Source organism: Onychostoma macrolepis, chromosome 13, assembly GCF_012432095.1.
Source record: "Onychostoma macrolepis isolate SWU-2019 chromosome 13, ASM1243209v1, whole genome shotgun sequence".
Taxonomy (NCBI): Eukaryota; Metazoa; Chordata; class Actinopteri; order Cypriniformes; family Cyprinidae; genus Onychostoma; species Onychostoma macrolepis.
Window position 1 is genome coordinate 14,719,999 of NC_081167.1, and position 24,701 is coordinate 14,744,699.

Below are 24,701 nucleotides of genomic sequence, written 5' to 3' on the forward strand. Positions count from 1 at the left end.
GTGCAGGGCTTGGTGTGTTCCTGTGAGAGCTCTGTTTGTGTGTGAGGGTGTGCTGGGGTATATCTGTGCTTGCGGGTGATTCTTTATGTGTGTGTGTTTGCTGATTCACAGTGTGTGCACTGTATATTGTTCCACATGGTTTATAGACCCTGTCTGCAAACCTGTATTTCTATACTTCTTTTCCCGTCTTCCCACCTTCATACGATCATCCCTCCATCTTGCACATTGTCTCTCTCTCTCGTCACAGGGGTCTACAGAGAGCTGTAACACCACAGAAGAGGAGGACATGAAAGGTAGGAAAGGTACACTATCAACTCCTCATGTACTCTGCATGTCTTTCTCTTGTTCTCTGGGATCTACAGAATGGGATGTGTGTGTGTGTGTGTATTGGTGCAAATATTACTCAAAAAGGCCATTAGTTAGTGTATTAAAGGCCCTGTTTACACCTGATATTTAGATCTGTCCTTTAACAGATTTTTTAGCAGGGTCTGTGATTTTGTGACTACATACAATTTTGTGCAATAGTCTTAGATGCTTCACCAAAACATTGCTTTCAAGACCATTTGTATCTTTGGCCTATGTATGTGAGTAGATAATATCAGTTTTGGATTCCCAAACATTCCTTTTGCAAATTGCAATTATCCACTGAGATTTTTGTTTGATCAAGTCCGACATCAGATGGTATCATCGCATTTTTGAGTCCATCTGGGATTACATAAAGAGACAGAAGCAACTGAGACTGTCTAAATCCATAGAATTTGGCCAGTTGCACATTTGTTGGGAAAACACAGTTGGGAAAACCCAGGTGTTTGGAAAAACCTGCCTGGAAACTGTTTAAAACTTTATGAAAGTGTAGCTCAGAGATTTGGTGGTGTTTTAAAAATGGTCACACCAAATATTGATTTGATTTAGGTAATGGAAGTTGATAGAATAGCTTTCAGTTTAGTCATGGGATTATTGTAAAAAAAAAAAAAAAAACATCCTTACAATTTTTTTTTTTTAAAAGGATTGTTCACCCAAAAATGAAAATGAGAAAATGTAACTGTTTTACAAAGTTGCGAATTGCCATGAGTGTGTTGTATTCACTCACCCTCATGTGTTTTTATACCTCAGAAACCTTTTATATCTCAGAAACACAAATTAATATATTATTAATGAAACCTGACAGATTTCTGTCCCTCTGCTGAAAGTCCATTACATCTTCAGTCGATTAATGCTTTACAGAGTTCATAAAGATGGTGAAAGAAATCCATATGAATTGAGCAATTTAATTCAAGTCTTTTAAAAAGACAGGTCACTGTATATGATGAACAGATTTAATTTAGGATTTTATTCACATATAAACGTTGATCAACGCACATCACATATGATGGCCCATACATGTTTGAGACCTGTTGTCACGTGTCAACCAAGCACGCTTGAGTTTCCGTTTACCAAATTTGATGAGCTCTATGTATTTTACATGGTGGTTATACTACAAATTCAATGTTTTTTGGCTATGTCTGAATGTGATTGCATTGAAAGGTTCGTGAAATGCTTTGGACAGACTTTATTACTAGGTGTAAACAGGGTCAAGGGTTGTACATTTTCCAACTCTTAAAGAGAAATAGTGGTAATGAGGGCCAGAGGGAATAAATATTATACAGATACAGGCAGTGAATGATTGACAGTGAGATTTATTCCTGTGTGGTGAAAGGACCTTCATAGCATGATAATTGCTTTGAGTGTGCATTGACAGCCAGCTCGTCAGCTGTAGATACATTGCTGGTCACTACAGCAGCAGCTATAGTGTAGTATAAGGCACCAAAACAGGGTCAGACAGACTGATTGCTATCATGAATCAGCACAAGCTTGCCAAGTAAAGAAGCCGTGCTGTGAATGCCAGAGTTACCATGACACTGATGAATCACAAAGTTTTGTGTTCAAGTAATGAATGTCCACAATATCTGAGGGAATATTAGTTTTACCACACTGACCTTTACAGGCAACAAATACCTCTTCTGAAAATTGCTGAGCCTCCATATCACATCTCAGTATGTTGTCTAACAGTCACATGGTGGGTCATAACAGCACATAGCAATATTACACAACAGTTCAATTCAACTGTACACAACCCTGGCATCATTCATCTTCAGATCCGTTTTTGGTTAAATTCTGAGTTATTCTGAGCTTCTATACTGTCTTTAGAGGGCTGTTAGATAATAAAACATTACCTTACTTTAATCACTTCTATTCAGTCTGAGAAACACAAGCAGAGGTTTAATGGGTCAGTAGAGCTTTAGGATCATTCATTACTTAACACTAATCTAAGTTTGATGGTCAGGCAATATATTGTGACCTAAGCCTTGGAGACCTAAGTTTTTTTTTTTGTTTTTTTTAAAGAAATAAATAATTTGACAGTAAAGACTTTATAATGTTACAAAATATTTCTGTTTTAAGTAAATGCTCTTTTGAACTTTTTATTTATCAAAGAATCTGAAATATTACACATCACAACTGTTTACAACAGTGTTTGTTGAGCAACAAATCAGCATATTAGAATGATTTCTTAAGGAACATGTGACACTAAAGACTGGAGTAATGATGCTGAAAATTCAGTTTTGCCGTTAGAGGAATATATTTCAAAATATACTAAAATATAAAGTAGTAATTTTAAATTGTAATGATATTTCACAGTACTTTTTTCACCGTATTATGGTCGATTAAGTGCAGCCTTGTTAAGCAGAACAGACTTCAAAAACATTTAAAAACATGCATAGCTCAAACTTTTTAACAGCTGTGTGTGTGTGTATTTATATCAAACCGTTTAAAACAAAAACTGCATAAAACTTGTCATGACAATGTTTCTTACCTAGTTTTATCTCGCATTTATTTATTCATTAAGTATTTAAATGCTTTATAAAAAAAAATAAAAAAAAAGTGTTGCAGTTCTTCCAAAAGTGGGTCTCTGAGGGTTAAACCTCACAAACCGTCGACTTGCGTCATAGCAAAGAGGCCCAAAGATCTCACATTCTATACCAGGGTGAAAATATGTCCCAGACAGAGAAGTCTTTCAGCTTTTTCTGAAACTCCATGTAAATACAAACAGTTGTATAACATGTCCTTGTATAGAGGTAATGGAGACTTCAAGGTTTAGAAAATATTGCTTTTTAATTTTGAATTAACATTTTTTCACAATTACACATTACCCTTTATACTAATTGCTTTTTGCTCTTAAGTTGCATGCACGTTATGTTTCAGCATGTGTTTTTTGTGTACTCTATTGTGTGTGCTGTTGGTATTTTTGGAAGATTATCATGCAAATTATGTCATCATTTCATATATAAATATAGCACAAAAGCCAAGCTGGAAAAAGGCTTGTGGTATGACTTACCACATCAAATGTCACATTTTTCCCCCTAATTGTCTGTGTCAGTATCGGTGGGTGGGGCTAGCAATGACAGTGCAGTGGTGAGCCAGTGCAGTGCCTCGGAGGAGCCAGCGCCTCAGCCTGAGGCCTCTCCCCCCTGCCCACCGCCCAGTAAGTCAACTGCTACAGCAGTGACCTTATCAGCTGTTTCTACAACTCCCTACTGGACTCATCTGATCTCTACCTCACATATTCTCCGTTCCTACTGTTCCCACTGCTAACTTAAAGTATCTCACCTTTCTAACCTTGTCTTAATATGCTGCAAAACAAATCTGGCTGTGATGGACTCACTGGACTTCTACATTGTTAAATACCCTAATTTTAAGGTTTGGTCTCATTATGAAAGGGGTCATATGATACATCTTATTTGTATTATTGATGCATTATTGTTTTTTTAGTTTTGTTGCTGCAAAAACTACTTCAATTTGTGATGTTCATTTTCCAAGCTCTCGCTGACCCTTGAATTAAACTAGATTTTTGTTGCTTTGCCTAGTTGTCTACTCAGACACGGGTAGCAGTTTTTCTGCTCAAATGTGATTCATAAAAGGATATGAGTGTACTGAATACTATATTGAAGTATTCATCTGTGTCTGTATGATGCAGGAAGGTTGTGAATGTTTGGATTGAGTCGTTTGAGTAAATTCTCTTTTTGTACTGAGGAGAAAGTAAGAGCTCAATTTTAAGTTAGAGTGTTTTGTAGTATATGAAGCTTTTTTTATATCTAAAAACAATCAAGGAAAATTCAGTTCCTTATAATATGACCCCTTCAAGACAATAATATGGCAAATTTTCCTAAGTCATTGCAGTACTCAAAAATAAAATGCAGGCCACATGATCTGCTGTAATCCGCATTGTACACTTATTAGCGGAATCAAGGACAGAGATTGTCACCCAATTTTGAGTCTCTCGCAGTCCACCATCTCTGCCCTTTACTCATGTACATCCTCACCTCTGACATGGAAAGAATTGCACTGACCTTCTCAGTCAGAGTGACCTTTTCATTTATTTATCTGTGTGACACTGAATACTTTGAGTGTGACAGATGAGCAGAGGGCCCGTGCTGGGACTGTACACGACAGACATCTCTCAACACATGCACATACTGTGCATAGATCTACTCAGTGTGGCTATTGCTCCTCTTGTGTTCTTCATTAACTCCTACCGCTTATACTGCCATAACACATAACACAGGCTGTATCATCTTTGCATCTGTCTGGCTGCATGTTGAGTTCAGCGCCTGCTCAAACCACTGAACCAGACTGCTGCAGGTTTCAGTTTAAAAAAACCCATGAGATCTGCCACCATCTGCTGGACTGTTAAAACAAACGCTACCAGCTCTCTGATTCAGTATGCTGCAGTATTGCTGCTGTAATCCTCTAGATAATTTTCATACATATTTATCAACCCTGCCAGTGTATGTTTTCTGTTCATTAATCATATTCAGTAATCATCTAATTACTGAATTTAATTCTGCAGTGTTTTCTGTGTGACATGCAGTGGTTTAAGCATCATCTGCAGTAGTTTGATATTTTATGTAGCATGCGATGTAATCTTGGTCAGTGGTTCTCAGCCTTTTTGACTCAAAGGCCCCACAGTATCCCATCCTTGGATGGTTTACATCTCGAATTTTGTGTGTTTATTTAAATTTGAGTTTATTTTAATATATTCTTGCTACTAATTTATTAATTTTATTTAATACTTAACACAGAATATTTTTAACTCAGACCCCACCCCCCCACCCCCCACTCCCCAAGGGATCCATTGATCAAGATGTACTTGAATATGAATTAGTGACTGTGAATGTTTGGAACAGAATACTATCTTACATACTGAATATTGTGCAGTATACACTATCATTTTTAAAAATAATTTTTAATGTAAAATAATACAAATAGAAAAGTAAATCTATAAATAAATCATTTAAATCAAATTTTGTGTAATATTTTTTTACATTTTTGTCAATGACAATTTTCTCAGATAATGAGTCAAGCAATGGAAAATTACTATAATCGAAATGGAAGGTGAATTTGAATGCATTGCATTTTGGGATGTAGTATTAATCTCAGTAATCTCTGTTTAATACTGCACAGTTTGTCAAATGTAATAGGTTATCCAGATATTTCATGATTTGCATATTGTGCACAGTATGCATACTATATACTGCAGCTGTAGTAAGGTAGTATATTGTTCTGAAGGCAGCACGTCTCTAAGTAGTGCTCAGTTTGTTTATCGTACTTTTGTTTTGCTGTGGCATAGCATCTCTGTGTGCTTAGTTGCAGCTTTGTTTATTTGTGCCGTTGTCTTGCAGCCGATCCACCACATGATGTTAAGAATGTTGCTTGGAGCAGTTCAGGTCAGAGCTCCTGTCCTGATTTAGAGCCTGCTGTACCTGCTCCAGCCTCCACCACACCAGGGGGCAGCAGCGTGCACAGGCAGCAGTGTAAGTCTTAGACTGTTGATTTAGTGACAGATATTAAGGTTTTTTTTTTTTTTTTTTTCCTAAATGTAAGACCTCCTGACATTCCCTCTGGCTTTACCAAAGTCCCTCCAGTTCATCACCCTATAACAGTTCGTAGTGAAACATGGCCATCCGTAGGGATTATGAGATGATTCAAGTGTTAAATATTTGTACTTTACAGTTGGGTTGTGGTTACTGAGCTGGTTGAAATCAGAAGCATTTAATAAACATTGCGTAGAAGTCATTTAAGACCCCAGCTTGTGCTAAAGTCAGAGTGCCTTGGAAAATAGTGCTTATCTTGAAAGGCAGCACCCAATTACAACCAATAGTATTCTGAGCTGAATGGGAGATTTCAAGAGCAGATTGTTAGGAACAAAAAGCTGGTTTACGTTTTTTAAATAATGGTTGTGGATGAGACTTGATTGTTCCTCCTATTTCCCCAAACACCAGCACGAAAGCAGGAGATCATTAAAATCACAGAGCAGCTGATTGAGGCTATCAACAATGGAGATTTTGAAGCTTACACGTAAGTACTGTTTATATATATAATGTTTTCAGCTATCATACCACCGATTAAACAGATTTGTTTGCACTGTGCGTTTTATGGATTTTTATAATTTTTGTTGGTAGATTTTGAAGTACTTTCAAATTGAACTAAAATCATGCTTTCTGAGGTACAAAACATGCATAAGTAATGATTTTATAAATTTCTGGAATAGTTTTCAGCTGAAAGTACACAAATAATAGCTAATTCTATGAACATTAAAATAGCATATATTGCAAATAAAATATCTTGTGTTAAATAACAAGAACAAACCCCTTATTTACAATTTCAAAATAACCTTGTTGGCAATTATCAAGAGGGATTTTTGAAAATCTTGTTTTAGCAGTATTTATGGTATGTAGAGCACAAGCATGTTTGATTATAACATGCATGAAACATGTTGCGAATTTGTGCATTTTAAGTAAGCTTATGCCAATTTCCAGATTTCCCATTTTTAAATGGGTAAAATTAAACATTCTAGATGTTTTGGGGTATTGAGTCGAAACTGAATAGTGGTTTGCATTATCATCTAAGTAACCTTTATTGTTTCAGGAGGATCTGTGACCCTGGCCTGACCTCTTTTGAGCCCGAGGCACTTGGAAACCTGGTTGAGGGAATGGACTTCCATAAGTTCTACTTTGAGAATTGTAAGCCCAATGCTTTTTAATGTACTAGCGTCCAATAAAGTTGTATCCTTTTGTTGTGCCTATTAATAACATGCTTTCATGCTCTATAGAATTATAAGTAGCAAATTCAGTTAAAGCAGGGGTGTCCAGTCCTGCTCCTGGCAGAGTTTAGCTTCAACCAGCTCCAACACACTTGCCTGGAAGTTTCTAGTGAGTTTGAAGACCTTGGTTAACTGTTTGAGGTGTGTTTATTTAGGGTTAAAGCTATACTCTGCAGCATAGTGGCCCTCCAGGAACAGGTGTGGACATTCCTGAGGTTAAAGGGTATTAAAGCTAACCTGTTAGGCTTATATAACAAAATATGTCTTTATCTACTGCCTGTGTTTGACTCCAGTGCTGAGTAAAAACAGTAAGCCTGTGCATACAACCATCCTGAACCCTCACGTGCACCTGATTGGAGAAGACGCTGCTTGCATCGCCTATATCCGACTGACGCAGTACATGGACAGCCAGGGCCGGCCACGCAGCAGCCAGTCGGAGGAGACGCGTGTGTGGCACCGCCGAGATGCCAAGTGGCTCAACATCCACTTCCACTGCTCTGGAGCGCCTGCCGCACCTCTACAGTGAACCACACAGGGCAAAGGTACTGGTTGACAAATGCCTTAGTGTCAACACAACAAGGGAAACATTATTTAGTATTTTTTATGTTCTCTTCCTTAGCATGCCTGAATACTAAAGCTGATTGGAGCATTTCTTCTCCGTGCACGTCTTGCCGCCTGGAGCCCGGCCAGAAGAGAACCTCTTGAAGTTTTGAAAACGCGAGGGAAAAAATTGACACAACTAAGAAATATATTTAAAAGTGGCCACCACTTCAGTCCAACTCTAGCTAGATGTGGGGCGGGCGGCCACGGCAGCAGCCCTGCCTTCTGGATGCTGCATGCTTCTAATGCCCACACGGGGCGCTGTATTGTCTTTACCCATAATCCCATAATGTCTGCTGCCCAACATTCGGAAATGGTGTTTAAAGTATTAATAATATATTGTAAAATATTGAGATCTTCACTTGTGTAATTCACAGCTGGTAGACATGGAAGTTAGAATCAGAAATGTGAATCTTTGAAAAGCACACGCCGTTTTAAGGGTAAATGGTGTGAGTTTATTATGTTTAAGAAAACATTTTTCTGTTTTGATTTTATTTTTTATGCAAAGAATGTGATGGCATGGCATATCAGAGGGAACGAAAAATGTATCAGATGTTGAAGCACCAAAGTGTAGACTCTAGATATTGAGAAGAGGATGTTTTAATGTTGCTTTTATTTTCTTTCAAATTAAGGAATGGGGTTGGGGAGGATTTTTTTCTGGCTTTCTGTTGTGTTTTTGTGGATCTCTTGGTTTTTATCTCCTGAATGATGCTGTATTTGAAAGTATTTTGTCTTTTCAAAAATAGTTTTAAAGTGGGACACGATTTACTGTAGTTGTGCATAAATAGATATTTATAAAGAGAAAGGACAAAACAATGTGTGGTGTCCAGAGGAGAGAAGGGTGGGGAGATGTGTGTGTTTGTGTACGTATAAATGTTTTTTCTTGGGTTCAAGATGCTTGTTGCTATGTAGTGTTTTGCGTAAATCTTCTTTACACACACTTCCACGTGAGGCCTAAACTCAAGTTGGGTTGGTTTACTTGCCTTCCTGTATGTTTGCACTCATAACCTCCCGGCTCTCTGAACCTGAAGTTGCAGAACTCTCACATAGATTCGAGTTTGTTATATGTCTCCTGGTCCCCAGGGGATGCTAAACACTACACACAACACACTCATAGCCCCTCCCCCCCCTCACAGAGTTACTAAGCTCATCCTTTTAGGCTTCCAGCTGCTGTGCATATCATTTTTTAGACTATACGCATGTCAAAAAAGGAAAAAAAATGAAATGGCCTGTACTGTTTTGCACATAAGCTTGAGACTCTATGCTGTTCTGTTCACTTTTTGTGGACTGCTTTGCAACTTCAGGTTATGAAATCCATCCATAGGGGTCCATGCTCTAGAAGGAGACCCAAACTGTCACATTATCCCTCCATGAGTGTCTGTACACTTGTTCTGATGCTGTTTGCGTTGTCTCATCATACATTGTGACTTTTTAAAAGACTTGATTGTGGTTTGTTAAGATCACCTGACCATCTATAGGCAGGGATTTGAATGGAAATGACTTGATGAATGCAGTTCCATGGTGTTTTGGGGTCCATTTTGTGGTAGAATCTTTTCTGAGTATCTTGATCTTGTTTTATTTTAATTTGTTCAGTATAACCTGTAAATACTAATGCAGATCATTGATGAGGGATGAATTGAACGCTCAGCCATTCGTCTTCATCCAGATGCACGTACACACACAGACTTTCAGTACATACAACTCGGTGTTTGGTAAACAACTCACATAGTTTAAAAAAAAAAAAATTCTTGGTTTGGGTGTATTTAAGCACATGGACACATTGTGCTCCCTTTAAAGCTTATCTGTGACTGTCATACATCAGAACACTGTTCTTGGCTGTGTTATTATGTAGATCCCGTGTGTGAATTGTGATGCCTGGGGGTTTAACGTTCCCCCTTTTACTCTGTGCTAAGCCATTTCTTGTGATATTTTATCTTTTGAAGTTGGGCCAAATGTTGCACCCAACCCTGTATGTTCAAAAAAGGGAGGAAAGAGAGTACTCCTACCTTAAAGGCATCTTGTTAGTGAGTTCGCTTGTCCACAGATGAAACCGTCTGGCACTGTGATGTCTGCCATACCTTCATACTGCGCTCTCTGTTGCCCCCTGCTGCAGTGTGTCTTTTAACAGTGTGTTCAGCCCTAGTCTCTGGCCACTTCTATCACTCATAGTGTATCCTCTCAGATATGAGTGTCCTTGTTTTAAAAAGTGCAGTTTAGTCAGTCAAACATCCATTTTAAAAAAAATGTAAATGGTTAAGAAATGTTTCCAGATGCAAGAGATTGTAGTTCTTGTATTTCTTATGACTGTTAGATGGACACAAACGCCTTTGTATGCGAAGTGAATAATTCCTGAACTAAATAACTCCCACAACCAAACCATATATGCAGTTCAGCAGAAGGAAAATATGCATGTGTAACTTTCTAGTAATAATTTTCACTGTCTGTGTTACCTAAAATTTAATTATGTGTATATTACCTGCATCTTCAAGGTAAATAAAATGTGGCTCTGAGATATGGTTTCCAATGCTAAAATCAAATGCTAATTTTGTAAAGAAATGGACTAAAAGATATTAACAAAGATTTAGCTTGGTATGTTTCCCCATTCTTGTCAGTTTTTTGCATTGTAACCATATATGATGGGACTACATATGCTTATACTCTGAGGTTTAATTGGATGCTGGATTTTTGCATGACCATACAATTAATAAAACTATGAATTTAAATCTATCAAGTGTTTGTTTGAATGTTGTTAAACCATCATAGCTTTGTTATTATTGAAACGTTTGGAAGTATTTAATAAAACATCATGTCAACATCACTGTCTTTGCTCTCCTGCTCAGCATGCATTTGAAGTAGACAAGAATGCAAACGCGTGGACCATGCTTGCGTTCTAGCGTTGGACTGCCGTTAAATGCATATCTGCACCTTTAAATCGGATGTGTTATTCAATATTCAGAAAATAATCATAAACCCTGAATGATGACACTTTAAAATACTGTGGTTGCGCTGAAACTGTTGGCCTGTAGAAAGGGGCATGTCTAATTTGTTGGCTACGTATAGTGAAACGTCTGAAACACCTAATATCGCTTACAGCAAAAATGACTGAAAAAGTTTGAAAGGTTCCCCTATAGCGGAACACCACAGTTGCATGCTTGACCTATGAATTCTGATATTTTGGAAAACAATGACGCACAAAATTGAGCTTGCACAATTAGCAGTGGTTACATTTACGAGCTCATTGGTTTCATCCCTGTTCTCAGTTGTTGAAGCCTTAAGACTGACAAGAGCAGCTCCCAAATCTTCAGTATACTTATCTTGCTGGATCTGTCTGCAGCTTTTGACACCGTTAACCACCAGATCCTCCTGTCAACCTTCATGGCAAAGGGCATCTCAGAAACGGCACTCCAGTAGTTTGAGTTTTACCTCTCAGATAGGTCCTTCATGGTATCTTGGAGGGGTGAGGTGTCAAAGTCACAACATCTAATTACTGAGGTGCCTCAGGGCTCAGTCCTTGGACTAGATTCTGTCATTTAGAAACATGGCTTTTCATATGACTGCTATGCTGATGACACTCCACTCTCCATTCCATCCTGATCATCCGATCTTTTCGACATTTCTAGCTGGATGAAGTAACATCACCTTCAACTCAGCCTTGCCAAGTCAGAAGTGCTTGTGGTTTCAGCTAACCCATCACTTCATCACAATTTCTCCATCCAGCTAGGCGCATCAACCATAATACCTTCCAGAACAGCCAGGGACCTTAGAGTTGTGATTGATGATCAGCTGAATTTCATAGAACACATTGTTACAACTTGCCCAGTCCTGCAGATTTGCCTTAAACAACAAAGATCAGGCCATTTCTATCAGAACATGCTACGCAACTCCTGGTTCAAGCTCGTGTTCTGTCGAGGCTAGACTATTGCAATGCTCTCTTGGCAGGTCTTCCAGCCTGCTCTATCAAACCTCTGCAACTAATCAAGAATGTGGCAGCAAGAGTAGTCTCTGAAAAGTCGAGCCGAAAAGTGTGCATGTCACACCTCTGTTCATCAGTTTGTACTGGCTACCAATTGCCACTCATATAAAATTCAAGGAATTGATATTTGCCTACAAAACAATCACTGGCTCTGCACCCCTTTACCCAAATTCCCTACTTCAGATTTATATTCCCTCCAGAAGCTAGAATTCTTCAAGCGAACAGTGCATTATAGTGCACAATCACTTTCACAGACTTTTACTTGAACTGTTCCCTGCTGGCAGAACTCGATCCGAGTCTTTAGCCATCTTCAATAAACGGCTAAAAACACATATTATTATTTACTAAAAAACCGACCCTCTAACACTTGCACTCTATTCTGTTTCTATTCTATCTACCTTAATTTTTTTTTAAAAACATGCCCTTCTAACGCTAGCACTCTCTATTCTATCTACTTGTTTTCTTTAATAAAAAACTGACCCTCTAACAATTGTACTCTATTCTATTTCTAATCTATCTAGTGAAAGTGATGTAACATACGGTGACCCATACTCGGAATTTGTGCTCTGCATTTAACCCATCCAAAGTGCACACAGACAGCAGTGAATACACACACACCCGGAGCACCGTTGCTCAAGGGCACCTCAGTCATGGTATTGAGAGCGCTGTACATTCACTCCCCCCACCTACAATCCCTGCGGACCTGAGACTCAAACTCGCAACCTTTGGATTACAAGTCCTATTCTCTAACCATTAGGCCACGACTTCCCCATCTACTTTTATATATTAAAAACATGACCCTCTAACCACTAGCATTCTCTATTCTATTTCTATTCTATCTACTTATTTTATTTAAATCTTGATGCTCTAGCACTCTGTATTCTATTTCTTCTCTATTCTCTATCCACTCTCTATTCTATTTTATTATAAATGACTCTAACACTAGTGTTATCTATTCTTTTTCTATTCTATATACTTGTTTTCTTTTTAAAATTTATAATAATTTGACCCATACAACAAACAAAAAGTATTATTGCAGTTTAAAACACATTTAAATATGTAATTTATTCCTGTGATGCAAAAGCTGGATTTTCAGCAGTCTCCAGTCTTTAGTGTCACATGATACTTTCAGAAATCATTCTAATATGCTGATTTAGTGCTCAAGAAAAATGTATTATTATTATTATGAATGTTGTGAGTAATTGTGCAGCCCAATATTTTTGTAGAAGTGAGATACATTTTGTTTTCAGAATTCTTTGATGAATAGAAAGTACAGAAATGTATTTGTAATAGAAATATTTGGTTTTAATTTCCTCTAGACCTGCTGATCAATGTCTAAATCTTGTATGTGGATATAAAGTGTCACTAAGTCTCTTTTCATTTCCTACTCGGGCCAGGCATGTGTGTGCTTGTCTAAAGAAAGATTGATTGGCCAAGTGTCCCAGTTTGGACGCCAAAAGGACAGGTCTGCTGTCAGTATGTGTACAGATACAATGGTATAACAAACCATCTCTGTGACTCATCCCACACTATAACAAGGTCCTGATGTTATAATATAAAACCTAGAAAAGACTATCCATTTATGAAAACCTCAGTTGACAGTAAAAAAGTTCCCTGACCACCATTTACTGAAAAGGTTCAATTAAAAATCATACACTATTTTTCAATGAGATATTGTAAACATTAAAAATAACTAATTTTTTTTCAGTTTCAGACTTAAATCTACTTATCGCTATTCTGAAGTTGTTAAAAAGCTTGACCGCTTGGCAAGAGAGGCAAAGGGCTATTTTTATATCAGCAATGTATGCCCCCTCCCTTTAAGCCAGCAATGAGTGACAGCACAGCTGTGATGAACTAGCTTCTGCCTTCATCCAACACAAGATTGCACTGCACAGGGAGACGGTGGGTATCTTTTCTCTTTCCCCTCTATTTTAACTTCCTTTATGGCTGTGCCCCTATCACCAGCATCCAGCTCAGGGTGTGGGAGGTGATCCATGTGAGCTCGTATTCTTGCAAGAGCAACTAGAAGGAACCCTAGGACACAGTTGCAGTAGTAGTTGTCTTCTCTTAGGGGGCCCTGAAATAACATGGACCGTATGTGCTAAGGGCCCCCAGGCCAACAAACTGAATCAAAGACGCAAGCACAAACCGCACCATGGTGGCTGAGGAGGTTATCATCACCCTATCCGGAGGAGCACCATGGGGCTTCAGACTACAGGGAGGTATCGAGCACCAGAAGCCTCTGCAGGTTGCCAAGGTATGATTGCCAGGAAACACATCAGTGAATGTACTGTACCTCACTTTTAAGTCTTTTAGAGTTATTTCGGCCCACAATTATTTAGTTCTAAAGAAACTTAAGATGTTTAGAGCCTCCTGAAGATGTAATGGACACCAGAAGCACAGGCCCCTGCACTCTAAGTGTGGTGTGGAACTGATCCTCTACCAAAAAAGCCAAATGATTCATAGAGCTGTGAACTTTCAAGTATCCCGCTTAACCCTCTTAACCTTTGAGTCCTAAATAGCTAATGTGCACAAATTGTACATTTTGTAATAGTGACAATGCAAGAGTAGATTACCAGTAACAAATAAAAATTTATATGTAAAACAAAGGGCAATTTATGACTCTAGTGTAGATCATGAGAAGCTAATCAAACATTTTTCTATCTAGCTAGCAGTACAAGGAAACAGGGTGTTTGTATGGTACATATAATTATGTGATACTGGTTTCTGCTATTATTTTATAATTACTTTTTGTTATTACTTATTACTTACCAAGTAGCAAATTGTGATCTAAATGGCAGATTGTGCTTATTATAATAATATATAAATAAAGGTTTTTTAACTTTATGCTCTCACACACACTGTACTGTAGTTTGACTTACCTTAGCCTTTGAGCATTCAGGTCATATTTAATTACATATTTATTCAGGTCATATTTAGAGCATTCATTTGCCCTAATTGAGTGTAATTTGGTCCCATGTCACACCATGCTTATGTCTCAAATCATCTACTTTCTACCAATTCCAGTAGACTTTTTTCTTTATACAGGATACAAAGTCATACACAGTATTTAATGATAAAGCAGCTTATTCTGGTCAGTTGATGGTCTTGTTGTTGTCATGTCATGCTTGCAATAGTTTAGGAAATAAAAATGGACCTGGTTATGTATTTTATTTGAATCCAACACCAAAGATGATAATTCAAGCCATTAGTAATGACTATTATGGACAATTTTATATACCTATCTATCTGTAATGTTATCTGATCAGTTTAATGCATCCACTAATCTTGGCTGTCATGAAGAGTATTGATTTTTATTGGTAGCTAGATGCTTGTCATCAAAAGTGAATTAGATTAAACTAGTGGAATGGACACTTTCCCGTATCAAGATGTGGTTTAGTGACAGGGCAGCATACCAGTTCACCACTTGGTCCTGAATATAGCCTTTGCATTATAGCTGTATTATAAAAACCACATGCAACCAAGTACAGGATCAGGGTCTGACATGGAAAAGCAGATCAATGACCCATATGCCATATTGTTTTAGTCTGTTCTGCACAATCAAAGGCCAAAGGAGCACACAGAATTAAAAATGTCCTATTAACAGTATAGTGACTCAGGAGCTTTCGCACAGTATTAAAGAGCAGAGAAAATTTCATGAACCCATATCACTGTCTATTTATAGTCTAAATGTAAGTATTTATAGACTGATTATTGCATCCGCAGTAAGATGTGAACCTGTCAGTGTGAACAAAACCACTGAAATCAGAGCCTGTCCTCCTGTGCTGAGTAAGATGACAGGACAGGGGTTTGAGCAATGCCATTGCAAGGTCCAGTTGATAAACAACACTAACACTGGCACATGGGTAGCATCTGTTAACTGTCTATGCCAGCCTACTGAGTGTTTTTTTTTTTCCTTCATAATTTTTTAAATATTAAGGTCAAATGATCTGAAATAAAGACATCATTTAAAGTATTGTGTACAATGTTGCACAATATTTTCACTGGCTCATCCCATTTGATATATTGATGGTCCCTGGTTCAAGTCCCAGCTGTTCCAGGAGGCCTTTCGATATGAAGTTTGCATGTGCTGTGGTTTCCTTTACAATCTAAAGACATTTGGGATAGGTGAATTGGAGACACAGATACAAAAGACCAGGTTTTGAGAATGGATGTATATAGACTTAATGTGTATGACCAAACTCATATATCACTCATTCTTGCAGATCCACTTTTAAAGAAGAATTTGAAATGCAATATCAGTGCCCTAGTCTTTGCCTAATCTATGGAAAACTTTCAAGGCCAAGTTAAATGTCTTCTTGATCTATTCATCCATTACCAACTGCTACAATTATCCTGTAGGTGCGTAAGCGAAGTAAAGCATGCCGTGCCGGACTGCATGAAGGAGATGAGCTGGTGTCCATCAATGAGCATTCTTGTGGGAGTCTGTCGCATGCCCAGGCCATGAACCTGATCGACAGCATACCAGGAACACTACACATCCGGGTTAGGAGGTAAGTCATCCATCCTTTCCTTTTCTAATGCCAAAGTGTGTGTTTAACTCAAATGGGAGCTGAAAGTAAGTGACTTTATTTTATATTTTTATTTAAATTTTATAAGTGACTTTATATTAAGTAAGTGACTTTATCCAAGCCAGGGTTGTTGTGAGTTACTGTTTCTGACCAACCATGTGCTATTTTACCCTCTTACATGTTTATTAGGGCACCGGCTGGCTTCCAGTCGGTGGTTCTGGTTGCTCGAGCTCCTTCTCCCCGCATTGATAAAGAGTACCGTGCTGCCATTAGGGCCATGTCTCCATCCAGCTCCCGACCTCACCAGTCCAGTGTGCGGCAGATCCACCACGGATCCCTGATGTCCCCAACCGGACGCAGTGGATTAACCTCCCCGCCGGGCAGTGAGGCCTACTACGGAGAAACAGACAGCGATGCAGATGTGGCTGCTCATGAGAGGCAACGCAAACCAAAACGACGTAGTCCCAGCAATTCACCTGGCAAGGCAGGTCGAGCCTCACCGGAGGGAGCAGAGACTTCAGAAATGAGTGGGTATGACAGTGCCTCGGATGCCCAAGTGTACAATCTTTTGGGGCCTAAAGAAAGAGAAGATGCATTGCCTGGTGTAGCCCGCAGAGAAGTGATTTACCAACCCCTTCCGCATGGTGCCTGGTCCTCTCAGACCTCCACCGAGACCTCATCCATGAGCGCGGATGACCAAAACCCACGAGAAGGGCTAATGGAAGACGACAGTGGGTTCCAGGAGCCCACAAACGTTCCCCCTCTGGTTTCTCCAGAGAGAGCCAAAGAAGCTCTAATGCTAAGCTCTCATACTCAGTTGGTGCCCATGGTTGGGCCAGTTGACAATCCAGTGGATGAGGAACTCACATTAACATACATGGATAAAGCAAAACAAGCAAGTGAGTATATGAAGATCATTGCTCTTATGATAAACTAGCTTCAAATATACTGTCATGAACACCTGCTTAGTTTTGTAAATGTGTTCTTAAAGTCATAGCTTGTGATTGCCTGCATGTAAACCCTTGAAGAGATGAGGGTTGATCATGAGTCTTTTAGCCAGCACAAGTGTCTATATTTGTCCTGAGGCTCGCAGGGTTGATAACCTGAGCACTGCTTTGCATGAACTGGCATAAGCATCTCCAGCTGCTAGCTTATATCAGGTGACAGTGCTCCTCACAGGCCTGCGCTCATTCTCTCCACCTAGATCCTCAGCTGAAATACTGGACAGTATTGTTAGTATTCTCCATATTGTTTTCAGACATGTATAGAAGCATCTGGATGGAATGTAAAGTCATTTAAAAGTCATCAGTGCAAGTCACAAATTAGCATATTTCAGAAGCCAGGTTAGTGTTCATAAAATGAGATACGTACAATTAGTTACACAGGTTTCACATTCCGGTGCCCGGACACTGCATTACACTGGTATGACACTGATCCTGAATCGCAGCTGTGGAATGTGTGTTTGTTGATCCCAGATCAGGTGATAAACAACACATTGACATCTGTGTTTATGGTGAGATTACTTGCTGTGGAATCTAATATGCTATTAATGGAATATTAATATTAAATATGCATGAACAAAATATGTATTATGATAACCATTTAGTAAAAACATTAGATTCAACAGATGGTTACACCTCACGATTTACGTTAATTCGTTAAATGAATTCCAGTGATATTATATTTTAGAGTAAAGTATTTTTTCCCCTGTTATGATAATGATTAGGTTTAAAGAATAGATTAGAGGTGAAACTTGGGGTTATGTGCCATAGTCCCACTTTTTATAAAGTGTAAAAGCATCTTCAGACCCACTGCTATTTGAAGCAGTGTAATTTTAAACACCAGCATAAATAAACAGTCATAAATCTAAAGACAACCTTAATCTGTACTCTAAACATACTCATGCTCTTCTCAGGGACCACAATTAAGCACTGGTAAATAAAGCATCTCCCTGTGGTAGACAAATCAACTTGGCAGCCAAATGATTATGCTATTTTTCTCTAATTGCTGTAGATTAATATAATGAGCGGTCCCTGTTGCAAAATGCTTTGATTAAATAGTTTTATTTATGCTATGATTTATTTTATTTTTTTGAATATGTTCTTCGACATGCAACTTTGCAGTACCGTATGAAATACTGAATCTTATCTAGCCTTTCATGAGATATTTTACTAGTTGAGTGTAGCATGTGCATGGACATATAAATGTTACATTTTTCTGCACTCTTTTAGCACAATTTTACAGGCCTAATGATTCAGAAGAGCACCGTTAGCTATATTTAACACAATTTCTGACCGATATGAAGTGAATAGTTTAAAGCCATAAACATACAATTATAACTCAATTCTGTCTCAAATTTTTCATTTCATGTTATGCAGAATTGAACCGTGGAGATACGATCATGGACAAACAGGTGAAAGAAGCTCGGTCCAAGTGCCGCACCATCGCCTCACTACTGACAGATGCACCTAACCCTCATTCAAAGGGTGTTTTGATGTTTAAAAAGCGCCGACAACGCTCCAAGAAATACACACTGACCAGCTTTGGAAGTGTTGATGAGGACTTGAGGCAAGACTCTCAAGAAGAGGATGGCATATTTCCTGGCAGTGAATCAGAATTTGATGAGGAAGGTTTCTCTGCTGCACCGGACCCCACATGGGACAGTGACTACCTTGAGATGCTGGAGAAAAGATCTGCTTCCAGAGGTCAGGAAGGAGAAGGTGGTGCTCTCAGTCCTGGTCTGAGTGATACAACTGGGAAGGGGGCACAGTTGTTTGAGCAGCAGCGGAGAAGGGCTGAGGAACATGCAAAGAAAATGGAAGCTGCGCAAGAACAGTTACAAAGCCAAATGCTGGGAATTGCACTGAAAGAGACACCAGCACCTCCTCAACTACAGACACCGCAACCACAACCAGACCAATTGACAAAGCCTAATGTCCAGCCACCACCAGTTGCTCCGAAACCTGCCAGACCTTCAAAAACTCTACATCATGAGGTTCCACCAGCAGAGACGCAAAACATAACACAGATGGCCACACCTCAAGCCACTTCCTCTGCTCCTGTTATGGTTAATGGAGATATTTCAAACACAATGGCACCAACTCCCGCTGCGTTGACCATAACTAGTCTCTCAATACCTTCTTCAGAACCTGTGATGCCTCCACAACCAGCTCCTCTACCAGAACTTCCTTCCAGTTCTGTCTTAAACAGAACTGCCCGACCTTTTGCCCCAGGCTGTGTTACCAATCGGGCTGCCACTGCTCCTGTTGTGTTTCGGCCTACAGTCAGTAAGAAGACACCCAGACCTGTTTCAGTGGCTGTGGTTGGACACCCATTCTCTGCACCATCAGAAGAGCATGCCATGAGTGTTAACCCGGCCTCCTTTGTTAGCAAAGTCACAATGAGTCAAATGAGTGCCAATGTCCCTCCTGAAATGATACCCACGCAGCCCTTTATGCCTGGAAAGTCTGTTCCTCCACCTGTATCTGTGGAATCATATTCTCAACCTGCTCTTCACTGCTCCTCAGTGGAAAACATCCAGGTTGCATCAGTGCCACCTCCCATAGTTCAAACCCAAGGACCTACCTGTCCTGTAGAAGCCGAAACAACTGTTCCTCCAGCAATCCCTTTTGACAACACCATGACCGCTGTGGCTCCTGTTATGGCTCCTGTTACTCCTCAGGCCATTGCAATACAATCCCAAACCTCTTCTATTTTGACCTCTGCAGCTTCTGAGACCTCTTTAACTGGAACTCCGGTGTCACCTGTAGTCTATCGTGAAAAATCCTCTGCCACCACTGGCCGCACTGGTATTCTCCAAGATGCCCGGCGACGTAGTGCCTACAAGCCAATGTTTAAGATACCTGACAGCAAGAAAAACTCACCAAACCCTGAATTATTGTCTATGGTGCAGAACCTAGATGAAAGACCCAGATGTGAATATTATGAACCGGAAAATATTACTCACAACATCGATGACAGTAGGGCAAGGGTGCCACCGCCTGTGGCTCCTAAGCCAAGGGTCATCCCAGAAATGTCACAGATACCTCAAGCGGAGGGAAAAGGTGCAGAGCTGTTTGCTCGTAGACAGAGTCGCATGGATTTGTTTGTTGTAGACTCTCCACATCTGCAGCCTGCACCTCTACAACCCCAACAATCCCAATCAGTCATAAACTTGATCGAACCACAAAAAACCTCACCAACTCCATCCCACTGGAAGTATTCCCCAAATGTTCGTGCTCCTCCACCAATAGGTTACAACCCCTTGCTTTCTCCATCCTGTCCTGTTGGGGTGCAGCGTGGGGGTGCCAAGGTGTCTGAGGGAAGTTCTAAAGGAAGTAAGGGTAGTTATGGTGTCCCAAAAGAAGGTATCAAAGCCTTGGACTTTATGAGGAGGCAGCCTTACCAACTGAACCCTGCAATGTTCAGTTTTGGTGGTGGCACTAGCACACAGTCTTCAGTGTCCTCCTACCAGAGGCAACAAAGGGAAGGCCACACTCTGACACCACCCAAGCAGATCCCATTAAAGGCGGCACGTGTGTATGAAATCAAACGATTCTCCACTCCCACCCCAATGTCAGCACCAACTCTCAACCCCATAGTGATTGTACCACGCTCACGGACCACACTTGGTGAGCACATCTCTCGTTCTGACATGACGTCCCCTCTACCTGAACCTGCACCCGAATCAACTCTGGCACCTTCACGAGCCCCAGGCCTCCCAGAGCTCCCTAAAATTTCAGCTGTGCCCATCCCTCACCCCATGCCATACTCACCCCCAGCTCCCATGTCAAGTATGTCAAGCCTAAGCTACTCTGGGCTTCAAGCTGCCAAACAGTTTAAGAGTGCCCCTGAGTTAAGTTCCCTACCACCAGAGCCCTTAAAGTCTCCTATCCAAGTTCCCAAACCCCGTTTTATTGCAACACGTGTGGGTATTCAGCCCCACGTCTGGAGGCCTGGAACCCTTCCTCACTGATGATGTTACTTTACATGTGGAAGAAGCTGAACCATCTGCTTCTGTTGCAGACTCAAAATTCATACTTTTCAAATATGATTTAATATAACTTGAAGATGCAAAGAAATTATATTCTCCATTTCAGATGAAAATATACTGATGAGTATATTTGTTGTTTTGTTTTGAGAGTGTTTTTCAAAACTTAGATGAAAAATCCTGAATTTCTGCTAAATGTTCAACAATGTTTAAAACCTTCAGTGTTGGTAACATGAAATCTATTTACTTAATGCATGTTCCTGTTCTTGTGAACAATTTATATATGCTATTCCAAAGAAAAACATTGTTTGGCTTTGTAAACATCAATCAAAGTGTTGCTTGCTCTTCCTCTGAAATGGCTCTGCCTTTTTCACTCAGATGATGTCAACCAATAGCCAAATAGCTACTTGGGCATTGTTTAAGCAAACTTACATTCGGTCTGGCTCTCTAGTGGTGCAGATTGCCCAGTTTTTTTTAATCCAGTCAGTTCTTAATGGATAACATCAAGATGTATCGTATATACATTATTTTGTGTTTGTTTGTTTGTTTTTCCCCCTCATTGCATATCTTGTTTCATCCATACATCAGAATCAGAGCGAGCTTTTATTCACCAAGTGTGCACAAACACACAATGAGTCACATTACGGCAGTTAAAAAGAGTTGCAAATGCCAATCACGTGTTCTCAATTTTATAGGGATAAGAAAAAATACATTGACGTCACCAGAAAAAACATGTCACATGGACTGGACAGGTATTTTAAAATATTTTCCTTCAAATTTCTCCATTACGACACACATATATGTGAGTTTTTTGGCACCTTTAAAATACTAAAGTGTAGTTGCTTTGCGGATCTTGGGTGTAAACATTGATCTACTTGACATATGAAAGCATGGGGAAAAAAAACCTAAGAAAAAAAGGCAAGCTGAGGCTTTGTTTTACTGTATGCTCTTAGGTCAATCAGAAATGATATATGTCTTGGCAGAGCCTGCACTGAACAGGTGCATAAGGGTCACAGCCTATTTGTAGGAGCAAAGTAAACAGGGAACCAGGCTGGCTCCTTAAAATGTGCTCTGAATGGATTTTTGATCTTTATATCTGACTATTGATATATTAAAAAGATGACATTTAATGAAAACTTGAGTTTTTATTTTTTATAGAAACATATTTAAGTGGTCAAATCAGTAAGTGTTGGAAAGGTACAGTGTTGGAGACAGTCCTAGAGAAAGGCTATCTGAGCACTGACGCAAATCTGTCTCATGAAGACAGGCGTGAAAAGTGCAAAGCTAGCACTGTCCAGGATTACCAGAAGGTTAATTAGCCAACTGGCTTTACTGGAATTAGTCAGAATACTCATAGCAACATGAAATATTTGAATGGCATGTGCGGCAGTGAGGCTGATGATTTCGGGGATGGGTGGTTTTCGAATGTGTTCCCAAAGTCCTCAAAACATGGCAATGTCTTAAGAGAAAAAAAAATCAAAAAATCTAGGGCTTGTAATATTAAGGGAACAACGGATAGAGGTTTAATGAAGGAAAACGGTTTATATCATTGTGAATTAGATATACAGAGAGGATGAATAAATAATGATTGTAGTACTGGCAGGTGAGAATATTTCATTTTTAAAAGGTCTCCTTTTTAAAAAAAAAATCACATTTAGAAATTGAATAAGAAGTTGATATAGAGTAGATACAGTGTTTAAAATCTGAGCCACAATTCTGTTTGTCTTTCCAGTTAGTGTCAGTCATGTTTTATTTTCTAGACTAAATCTTTACATTGTTCACTGCTCTTAGTTCTGGCTGTACAAATCATTAGATCAATGTGTCTGTCTTGGTAAAATCAACTTTGTGGTTAATGTCTCTGGTAATTTTGTTTGTGCAATGCTAATAATGAGCTCAGCTGAACTTTAGGACCTAAGTAACTCTAACTGAAAATGTCTTTGTATTTCTAATACAATGAATAGTTTCAATAAAACATACCTGAAATTTCACAGAATGTCTCCGTCTCATGGCAAGCGACAAACGCAGACACGATCCCAATGTCTCACATGAATGCACTTAAACCTAAAGATGTCAGAGTTACTTTTTACAAATGAAGAAAAGTCATTTTGATTTAATCTGATTAGGAAAGCCAAGCTCATTTAAATGTTGGTGTGTGAATATGACGGACTGTAACATGTTTCAGATTAATTCATTTGAAAAACTAATTATCAGCGTCGACCTTTTTTTAGAAAGACCATAAACATGGTTTATGGGGTGAAGATGACTAATCACCACATGGTGGCGCTTATGTCTTACTTTTCATAATAGAAGTTAGGCTAAGTAGTGAAATGTGACTGCATATTTTATATATATATATATATATGTTTTTTGGGGGGGTTTTTTGTGTGGGGACTTGCCATAGACTTCTATTATTTTTTATACTGATCTAACGATATTTTCTGTCCACTAAACCTAAATCGACCCCTAAACCCCCTGACAGAAACCTTTTTTTGCATGTTTACATTTTTAGATAAACATCATTAAGTATTTTTATAATTTATTCCCTCGTGGGGACTGAAAAATGTCAGGTTTTACTATCCTTGTGGAGAAATTTGGTCCCCAGAATGGACGATAAGCCTGAACACACACACACGCCTGCAAATCTCCAGTTTCCTTTACAAATATTATAAATTCAAATCACAATAAATGGCATTTATATATGCCCAAGTGTATAAGCAACCTGAAATGTGTCTCCTAAAACTCGTGAAGTGGTGAAGTGTTGTATTGCACACTGCTGGGTGAGTGGACTACAGCTGAAGCTGGCACCATTCTCATGCATATGCTGTCCTCCTATATTTAGGCCTGATAATATTCAGGCACTTTTTATGGCTGCTCCACGCATTCCCTGCTTAGATTCCATTTATGAGTGGTTCCTTCCTGAATTGACAAAGATAGAGAGAATCTGACGAGTTCTCGGGTTCATATGGTGCAAATGATGTGGGTGAGAAAAGCGATATAATAAGCATTGTCCCTGAGACAGGTGGGGAAAATGTCACCTGAAATGATATTTCTTGAATGGCAGAGAATTTATGAAGTAATGAAAGAATTCTTCTGTACTGTACTGTGCTGTATTTTATATATACGGTATATATATATATATATATATATATATATACACACACAGTATACACACACAAAAAAGTGGAGCAAAATCAAAGCATCAAACTTGAAAGATTGCACATTTGTAAATTTGCCAATAATTTTCTCATTCACACTACAGCTATTTAGAACCATGTCATGTTCATTTAACATTGGATGCCCTGTACAACACGACCCCTCGGAGTGCTTAAGTCATTATCATAAAAATAAATTTAGCACGGTTACAGGGTTTATTGGATTTAAAAGTGAAAATCCTCTCATGAGTGGAAGGTGATTAACGAAAGAAGAAAAAGTGTAAATCTACCACAACCCTTTCACCCTGTGAAGTTA

General features: G+C 39.1%; 2 protein-coding genes across 40 annotated transcripts in view; both read left to right on the plus strand.

The window, feature by feature from the left end:
* camk2g2 (calcium/calmodulin-dependent protein kinase (CaM kinase) II gamma 2) overlaps positions 1-10,465 on the plus strand; it is a 58,565-nt gene extending 48,100 nt beyond the window's left edge. For 10 of the 39 annotated variants that reach the window (XM_058796739.1, XM_058796747.1, XM_058796745.1 and 7 more), the window contains 7 exons: positions 248-302; positions 3,416-3,520; positions 5,718-5,849; positions 6,318-6,393; positions 6,964-7,058; positions 7,432-7,680; positions 7,758-10,465. In XM_058796739.1, coding sequence (XP_058652722.1) covers positions 248-302; positions 3,416-3,520; positions 5,718-5,849; positions 6,318-6,393; positions 6,964-7,058; positions 7,432-7,664 — 696 coding nt within the window. In that variant the 3' untranslated portion in view covers positions 7,665-7,680; positions 7,758-10,465. The remainder of the gene's footprint in view (positions 1-247; positions 303-3,415; positions 3,521-5,717; positions 5,850-6,317; positions 6,394-6,963; positions 7,059-7,431; positions 7,681-7,757) is intronic. The other 29 variants (XM_058796766.1, XM_058796773.1, XM_058796771.1 and 26 more) reach the window with 7 other exon arrangements.
* Positions 10,466-13,510: 3,045 nt separating this feature from the next.
* On the plus strand, positions 13,511-23,226 carry synpo2la (synaptopodin 2-like a). The gene is made up of 4 exons (XM_058794794.1): positions 13,511-13,968; positions 16,074-16,225; positions 16,433-17,142; positions 18,622-23,226. The coding sequence occupies exons 1-4, from the start codon at positions 13,867-13,869 to the stop codon at positions 21,216-21,218; spliced, it is 3,561 nt and encodes a 1,186-aa protein (XP_058650777.1). The 5' UTR covers positions 13,511-13,866; the 3' UTR covers positions 21,219-23,226.
* Positions 23,227-24,701: the final 1,475 nt, after the last annotated feature.

What these genes read in the sequence shown, in the direction of transcription:
- synpo2la (XM_058794794.1), top strand. Translation starts at nt 13,867, where the DNA reads ATGGTGGCTGAGGAGGTTATCATCACCCTATCCGGAGGAGCACCATGG. An exon ending in CTACACATCCGGGTTAGGAG is followed by an intron (nt 16,226 to 16,432) that starts GTAAGTCATCCA and finishes CATGTTTATTAG; the next exon opens with GGCACCGGCTGGCTTCCAGT. An exon ending in GGATAAAGCAAAACAAGCAA is followed by an intron (nt 17,143 to 18,621) that starts GTGAGTATATGA and finishes CATGTTATGCAG; the next exon opens with AATTGAACCGTGGAGATACG.